Genomic DNA, 8892 nt, shown 5'->3' with positions numbered 1-8892 from the left:
AGAGCACATGGTCCCGCATCTCTTGCCTGAGTCATTATATTCCCTAATAGGTGAATAATCCCGTCTTGCCTTTCCCTGCACGTAAGACGTCTGGTGGGGTTAGTGATTATGCCTCTGTAAGCTATAACCAGATGTACTGCACTCTTACACCCAAACCTTGATGTGCTTTTGCAGGTACCGAACCTCTGCCGAACTGTGAGCTAAACCTCTGTGTGCGAGCAGTCTGCAAGATGTCGGCTGGGCTGGGCCGTGGTCCTCGGTAAGACTTCTGAATAAAACTAACTTTAATTCTTTAAAAGCTTGGGTTTTTTCTTTCTTCAGTCAACGACTGTAACCCAAAAAATTTGAGAGATTCGCAAAATCTGGGTCTCTGACTGTTTTTGCAAGAGAGCCCCCACGCCTCAGGCTGTTGCCTGCCTGACCCCTGACGCACTGCCCCGTTTGCTCAAACCGCCCAATTCCTCGCCTGGGAGCCAGGAGACTCCTGGACTGGAGCTGCGACTGCAAACCCACTGACTACACGACGGGCTGTGGTCTGACTAGGGAGGAGGACGACCTTCTGGGATCAAGTTTCTGGGGCTTCTGGAAGGAGATTTAAGTTGTAGTTCCTCAGAGCCACGTTCTTGCTGAGGTTGCAACATGAGCTTGTATCAGCAAGGTGTCACTCTGGCAGCAAGGGAAGGTGTTCGTTACTGTTACTGCTGTTTAAGAGAAAGGAGCAAACACTTTTCCCACAACAAACTGCATTCAAGTGAAGGCACACGGACAAGTGCATGGAATAAAGAGAAACCAGAAACCCGCTCTCATGTCATCAAGAACAGACACCTAACACATTAAATGGAATGAGACAGTGGGGCTTCCTGGAGGACATATTTCAGAAAGTCAGCCCTCGGAGCCTCCGTCCTCGCGGTTCAGGGACGGCCCTGCCCGGAACAGACAGAAGTCCAGGCGTGCGACTGCCCCTACCCGTGGGCTGAGTGCCGCCGCCTGCACGGAGTCCCTCACCGCGCCTGTTCCGGGAGGCCGCTCGGGGCAGAGCTGGGGGAGCGGGGGCGACGGCTGTGGGCCCGCGCACCCCCAGGCCGCAGAGGATACGGCTCCGGGGACTCCCCCCTAGGGGCTCCCTGTCCCTGCAACGCCGGGGCCGCTGAAGGGCCGCGAGCCCCGGGGCTACCAAGTCAGTGACTCCTGGCGGTGCGGACCGAGCGGCTGAGGCCCACCGAGCGGCTGAGGCCCACCGAAAGCGGCTGAGGCCCACCGAGCGGCTGAGGCCCACCGAGTCAGCGGCTCTGCGCGCGCCGCGGCCTGGGCGGGCTTTTGAAATCGGCCTACCACAGCGCGCGCCTAGGCCTGTGCGCCCCACTCATTGGTCCTTCCGGAGGAGGCGGGCACATCACCGGCCAATTGGAGGCCGGCGATAGGTGGGGGCGGGGCTCCGCACGGGTCGCGCGGTTCCCTGCACGCGTGCGCTCGCGCAAGGTCGCAGCCGTGATTGGCGGGCGCACCGGGCGGGGCAGGCGCGGCTGCGTGACAGTTGCCGCGGGGGGCAAGCGAGCCCGGCGAGGGGGAGGGAGTGTAAACAGAGCGAAGGCGGCGGCGCGTCGGCCCCGCAGTCCCTGGGCGACCCGCGAGGAGCCCCAGAGGAAGATGGAAGCAGCCGAACAAAAGCAGCGGCGCGGAAAGGTGGAGGCCGGGAGAGCGAAGGTAAACACAGCGCCTCCTCCTCTCGCTGCTCCGGCGTGAAGTCCTAGCGCAGGCTCCGGTGTCCGCCACCGCACCCTGCCGGGAGCATACGCGGTCGGGCTGGGACCGCCGCCGAAGTCTCGGCTTTCACGCCGGCTCCCGGGGAAGCTGCTTCTTGGCCGCCGCCATCATGAATCCACCGCCCTCCGCTTGGGCCCGCCCCCGCCGCGGCCGCAGCCAATCAGCGGCCTGGGCGCGCAGCGCCTCGCGGGCGTGCCGGGCGCGGGGAACGCCGGGGCGGGGCGGGGCGAGCCTGCGCCTGCGCGGTGGTCGGGCGGGTGTTGAGTCCCGGCCCTGCGCGCCGGGCAGCCCGGGAAACCTGACAGCTTGGGTCCTGGGGGCGGCTGCTCCTCAGGTTGCCGCGCAGCCTTGTGCCGGGTTCTGCTCCGGGGGCACGTGGCGCTGCAGAGCCGTCCCCAGGGCTGGTCTCCCTTTCAGATTTTCCTCTCACTTGGAATTCTGTCACGGTGTGACACAAGGTCTCGCTCTGTCTCCCGGCTCGACTGCAGGGGCGTCACCACGGCTCGCCGCAGCCCCGAACTCCCAGGCTCAGGCTGTCCTCCCGCCTCAGCCTCCCCAGTAGCTACGTTCTCTTACTCATTGTAGAGCCCGGGTCTCACTATGTTGCCCAGGCTGGTCTCCAAGCTCTGGCCTCAAGGTCACAGTGAGCCACCACGCCTGGCTTGCAAGTTTTTGGTATATGAGAAAGTCCCCTAAGTGGTGCCCCGCTGTGGAGCGCCTCCCCGGGCTGCCCCTCCATGGTGCGGGCGCTGCGGTGGGCTGCGCTCCAGTGGGCTCCGTGTGGCTTGGAGCCAGGTTTCTCTGAGGGAGCTTTCATCATCATCCTTCTGCCCCCGTTTTTCATTAAATAAAATACTCTCCGTTTGGTGCTCACTGTTCTCAGGACATATTGTGGGGGTTAAAACATGCTCAGTAGACCCGCGCTCTAGAGGCAGAGCGGAGAACCGTGGGCGCTTTGGATGTGACTCCCACTCGCTGTGCCACCTGTTCTGGCTGTGGGACCCCAGGAAGTTACCAGCTCTGTCAGGCAGTGAGGCTGAGCCTCATGAACCTGTGTTTGAGGTCAAACGGTACAACATTAGGAATTTCATAATGATCACAAGTAGGAGGTGTTCAGTGCTAATTCCTTCCCTCGAAACCACAGGGCCACCGCATGATAGAAAGCTACTGGAGTGGAGCAGTGACAGGGACAGGCAGGTGATAGGCAGAGGACAGAGTGGCCGCACTTAGGCTCCCCGTGATGTTGAGACTTTTGATTGGGGTTTGAGAGGGAGGCCTGGCACATACATGGGCCAGGAGGTGAAAGCGAACCCGAAGTTTAGCAGTTACTTTATGTGTTCCCCGAGCTTGCTGGTTTGTACCATTGAGGGAGAGGAAGGAACAAGATACCTTTCGTTGGGCCAGGTGGGTCAGAAGCCAGGTCTGTGTTGTGGAAAAAGAACCCTGCCACAGATGGTTGGATGTGGTGGAGGATGGCATTAAAATAAATGAAAATGGGGTTGTTTTTGGAGGCAGTCTGTCCTTGAGAGGCTATTTCTCGTGAAATGGCCTTGTGTAATTCTCCAGTGTCACATGAAATTGTGCACTTGTATTATTTACACAAATGTTTGTTAAATGCATTTGTTTTTATAGCCACAGTTGTCATTTGAGGAAAGAGATGTCCCCCTGTGAAAAGCTGATGTTCGATCTCATACCTTTTGACTAAGGTGTTAGTGGGGAGGTGGTGTGTGCACATAGCCTAAAACCCTCGGAGTTGAGGGACTGAACAGCTAGGTTGTGCTTTCTGATGGGCGACATTCTGTCTAGGTCCCTGGTGCTTTGGTGAGCTGTGTCGTGAAAAATGGAACATCTGATTTCATAAAGGAAGATGTTAGATTGACCTGGCTTAATTAATTTTTTGCTATTTCTGAACCTTGTCTCAGAATCTATGGTTAGCTAGGAAGTTTTGGCTGGGCTATATATTTCCTTGATTGGGGGAAAATAGGGGCAAGAAAGGAGAGGTTTAGCTTTTATATAATTTTAAACCTTCAATATACTTTAAGCTATGAGTCTTTTAAATAGAAGTATTTTTAAAAGTTTTATTTTTCTGTGAACTGCCAAGGGCTAGAAAAGCGATTCTGCCCATTGGCTGTGTTGTTTTCCTTTGTCTGTATGGAGGCATAATTAACAGTCCTCATTGTTAGACTCTCTGGATGTAATTGTGAACTTAGTCCCAGTGTCATCGATGTTTGTGGCGAAGCGGTCTATTGGGCAGGTGTGGCTGAGTGGACTGAGTCAGCCCTAGGGCCTCATGTTCCCCACCAGTCTGTGGACCTTGTGGTTCTGTTATTTTTTTCTCACTTACCTTTGCCTTTACTACTTCTCTACGTTTTTGCGCAGCTTGCTCACTTCCGACAGAGAAAAACAAAAGGTGACTGTGCGAATTCGGAGAAAAAGACGTCGAAGAGGAAGGGCTCGGCTGTCGATGCGCCTGTCCAGGAGGAGAGTCCGGTAGCCACCGACGACGGCGCGTGCCTTGGAGGAGGGGGTGTTTGCGAAAGCACGGCGTGTGTCGACAGCCCTGATGGGGCGAGAGGGGCGTTTGCAGCTCAGGTAGATCAACTCGGTGTTGTGCTTTAGCATTTTGCCCGTCTCACAGTCATTGCTAGCGTAATTTACTAAAAGCGATCTTTGGTCTTGTTTTTCTTTCAAAAGTGGGTCAAGAGGGTTTTATTTTACTTTACAAAAGGTGAGTCAATTTTTATTGTTTTACTCTTAATAAATGTTTTATCTTTTTTATATGATTTTGAGGAATTTTGGATTGACTGCTTGAAGGCAAGTGTTAGTTGCTTGCTTTGGAAATGGAAGTTTTACAGCTGTGAGTTCTTCGTGTGTGGGTGTGTGCATCAGCCCCTTTGACAGGTGTTTCTTTGGATACTTATAATATTTCTTCACCTACTCTGAGGTGCACCTGTGTGTCATCTTTCTCCTTTGCCTTTTTCCTGGAGGTAGGATGAGGAGGGAAGGAGGGAAGGTGTGTTGCTCAGGAAAATGGGGTCTTCTGCTTGAGGCCTGTGAGCCGCACAGGGGCGTCCCCATCGGCAGCTGTGGCAGGTGTGTGGGCACTGAGTGTGCTGAGGGTGAAGGTCCTCATGGCCTCCCTGGCAGCTCCAGCCCTGCCCGTGGGTGGGCTTTCCTCAGGGCTTCTTTTGTGTCAGTTATAAACGAGAGGCCTTGAATTTTGAGTATCCCTGCAGTGTGCAACAAACAGGGCAGGTTTAGGTGTCTGGAAAACTGGTGGCCAAGGCTGAATTTGGCTCAAAGTCTTGATGTGTCTGGCTTGCTTATTGGAAAAAAAAAGGACTTGTTGCCGACATATAAAATTTGTGATATTCTACCTACAAATCTGGAATTTTGCTTCTTTTGAAGAATCGTAAGACCTTGCTGTAGTGCTGCCCTAGTCTTGAGGAGCAGCTGGCCAGAGCTCTCTGGTGGCCACGTCTTCGGCCCTGCCTGTGTCCAGTTCACTGTCCCCGCACTTCCTGTCATCTGGCAAGCCTGGGGCTGGTTGTCACCTGCTGTTTGTCATCATCCTCTCGGCGTTTCTCTTAGTGGAGAGCAGGTCCTCGGCGGTGTCTCCTCATAGCTGAAAAAGTGAGAGCTGTGTTGGGAGGGCCAAGCATTACTCCCAGTGGTTTTTCTCTCTATGTGTCCTGCCTGAGCTCTTTAAAGAGAAAAGCTCCTGATGTATAATTAACATTTATTACTATTTTTTTAAAACTTTAAAATCAGAGAAGTCTTTTTCAAACTTTAAATTAAAAATTGGGAAGCTCTGACTCGGGTGGAGCGAGGGCAATATACATAACCTAAACATTTGTACCCCTATGATATGCCGAAATAAAAAAAATTAAAAGGCCAGGCGCGGTGACTCACACCTGTAATCCTAGCACTCTGGGAGGCCGAGGTGGGTAGATCGCTCAGGGTCAGGAGTTCGAGACCAGCTTGAGCAAGAGTGAGACCCTGTCTCTACTAAAAAGTAGAAAGAAATTATCTGGACAACTAAAAAAATATATATAGAAAAAATTAGCCGGGCATGGTGGTGCATGCCTGTAGTCCCAGCTACTTGGGAGGCTGAGGCAGTAGGATTGCTTGAGCCCAGGAGTTTGAGGTTGCTGTGAGCTAGGCTGACGCCACGGCACTCTAGCCAGGGCGACAGAGCCAGACGCTGTTTCAAAAAAAAAAAAAAAAAAAATTAAAAAAAAAAATTGGCCAGGCAATTTTTCAACATAACTTTCCTAGGGGAGAAAAAATTGGCCAGGTGCAGTGGCTCACACCTGTAATCCTAGCACTCTGGGAGGTGGAGGAGGGAGGATCGCAAGTAAATTAATGAATTTTAACTTCTCATTTTGAAATAATGCCAAGCTTACAAAAATTTTGTGAAAAATAGCATAAAGTTCCTGTATACCCTTTACCTGGCTTCTTGAAATATTAACATCATATATAATCTTCGTATAGTTATCGAAGTCACTTTTGGTTAACATTGGAAATCCTCTGAGCCAGCGGATTGGCCTGACCTGGAGTTTTCCGCCGTCCCACTGGTGCCCTTGTCTGGCCTATGATTCTGTGTTGTGTTTCAGTGTCAGGGCTCCTGAGTCTCCTCCAGTGTAGGACAGTGTCTCAGTCTTCTTTTGACACTTTCTGAGAGTACCAGCCAGTTATTTTGTAGACTACCTGTCCATTTTGTGACATAGCAAGACCCTGTCTCTACAAAAAATCATAAAAATTAGCTGGGCGTGGTGGTGGCACCTCTAGTCCCAGCTACTCAAGAGGCTGAGGTTTGCTGGGTGTTTTCTCCTGGTTAAATTCAGGTTGTGTGTTTTGGCAAGAACATCGTGTGGCAGTGATGATGTTCCCTGTTCATTGCATCACACGAGGGCATGTGGTTAATTGATATTTGATGTATCTTTTTACTGGCGATGCTAACTTTAGTTACTATGCTGCCTGCTAGGTTTCTCCTGATAGAAAAATGACTATTTTTCCCTTGTAGTTAATAAGCATATTATGTAGAGATACTTAGAGACTCTGCAAATATCCTGCTTCTCATTGTACTTTCTTCCATTAATTTTAACTCTTCTGTGCTTCTTGCCTGAACAAATGCCACCGTGGTGTGGTGTTGGCCAAGTGAGGACTTCGTGTGTCCATCATTCCAGCTGCGTACGTTAACTGGCATTCTCCTGTAAGGAAGACTGTTGCTTCTCCCTAATTTATTTAGTTATTCAATTATTTATGCTGGTATGACTTATGCTGGACTCAGTATGGATATTTATTCTGTGGGTTTTGATCCTTCACATCAGTGTTTTATTTTGTTGCTGAAATACATGGATTTGGGCATTGGGAGCAACTTCAAATTGCCTCGTGTGCCCTTCCAACACGCCCTCGTCGTTTTCTGACCACTGCCTTTCTGGCACCAAAATTTTCCAGGCTTGTTTTGTCCTTTCCCTGTGGCAGCCCTGGAATCAACCATGTCCTCAAGGAGTCCCGGTTCCTTTTAGTGGAGACTGGTCTTTAGAGACCAAGAGCTGGGCGCCAGGTGTGCTTATTGCAGGGGTGTCATTGCTTCTAGGCTGTGTCAACAGACCAGGAAGTACACACACACACATCTGTGTCTCTCTTTTTGTCTCTATGTATAGTAAAAACCATGAGTTCAACTAATACCTTCAGTTCTAAGCCAATATCACAGAATTCATTCTAGCTTTTTCCTTTTCTTTATTTTGAACTCCTTTTTCTGATAGTGAGAAACCTGGCCATCTTCATCTATAATATATGTACATATTTGCTCAATCCTAAATACAAATTAGTTTTGGAATTGCTAACCTACACCCTGTGAAAGACAGATTTACTAAGAGTAAAATATTTGTGTACGGTTCTTTTTGTCTTTAGCATAAAGTGTGCAGTCAAAGTACTGTGCTTCACCATTAGGCTCTTTTCTTCCTTTCCTCTTCAGTGTGGTGGTTCTATTCATCTGCAACACAGTTTCACTTGTTTTATAGTTTGTTTTCAGTTTTGGTTCCTCTTCCGTCCAGGTTGTAATTAATTTTATTTAATTACTTTTTGAGTAAATGAAACATTTCCATATCTAAAAGTCAGACCTGTGCTCAGAGAATGTCGTTTCTTCCTCGTCCTTGTTCCTGTCCCCCTTTCTTTCCACCCCACCCACACCCACCCCACCTCCTGTGATGGTCTCTTTAGTTTCTGGTTTATCCTCCCTGTATTTCCTTTTGCACAAGGGAGTAAATAAATTCATGTGTGTGTTACATATCTCCTTTGTATGTGAAAGGTAACATACCATAAATAATCTTAAGCACTTGGCTTTTCTTCTGTAACAATGTACCTTGAAATCACTTCATATCAGTTCACAGACATCTTCCTCGCTCATATTTTTATAGTCACATAGTGTTCCCTTGGCGAGATACACATAGTTTATTCAACCGCTCTCCTATGAATGGGCATTTAGATTGTTTGCTTTACAGACAGTTCTGAGGTGAATAAACTTGCGTATGTATTTTTGCATTATTGGAGGTGTATTTTCAGGTGTATCTTCTTTTCATAGTAGTCAAAAGGTAAGTATATACGTAGCTTTGGTATTGTTGAATTCCCTTGTATAAGAGCTGTACCAATTTGGATTTTCATCAGTGAAGTATGAGATTGCCTGTTTCCCTACAGCCTTGCCAACACGATGTCTTGTCACACTTCTAAATTTTGATTATCTGATGCATGGTTTCATGTCTCTTGGCTCAGTTCTTAGGATTGGTATGATTGGATCCTATGGTAGCTGTGTGTTTAACTTTTAAAAAAACTTCATTAAATAGTTTTCCATTTTGTGTTCCCACCAGCAGTGTTTGAGAGTTCCAGTTCCTCCATATCCATGCCAACATGTGAGATGATCAGTCTTTGCAAGTCTAGCCATTCTAAGAGCCATTCTAATGGAATTTCATTATAGTTTTCATTTCCATTTCCATAGTGATTAATGATGTTGATCGTCTTTACACATGCTTATTTGCTATCTCTGTATCTTCTTTGGTGAAATGTCTGTTCAGTTATTTTCCCTTTAAAAAAAGAAAGAATAGATTGTTTTCTTTTTTTTTTTTT

General features: G+C 49.1%; 1 protein-coding gene across 1 annotated transcript in view; it reads left to right on the top strand.

Moving 5' to 3' along the window:
* Positions 1-1526: 1526 nt before the first annotated feature.
* PCNT (pericentrin) overlaps positions 1527-8892 on the top strand; it is a 104333-nt gene continuing 96967 nt past the window's right edge. The window contains exons 1-2 of the mRNA XM_012652714.1: positions 1527-1704; positions 4144-4356. Of these exons, the coding sequence (XP_012508168.1) occupies positions 1648-1704; positions 4144-4356 (270 nt within the window). The 5' untranslated portion in view covers positions 1527-1647. The remainder of the gene's footprint in view (positions 1705-4143; positions 4357-8892) is intronic.

The sequence above is a fragment of the Propithecus coquereli genome, unplaced genomic scaffold (assembly GCF_000956105.1).
Source record: "Propithecus coquereli isolate 6110/MARCELLA unplaced genomic scaffold, Pcoq_1.0 Scaffold399, whole genome shotgun sequence".
In the NCBI taxonomy this organism is placed as follows: Eukaryota; Metazoa; Chordata; class Mammalia; order Primates; family Indriidae; genus Propithecus; species Propithecus coquereli.
This window is presented reverse-complemented; position numbering and strand designations above follow the sequence as displayed.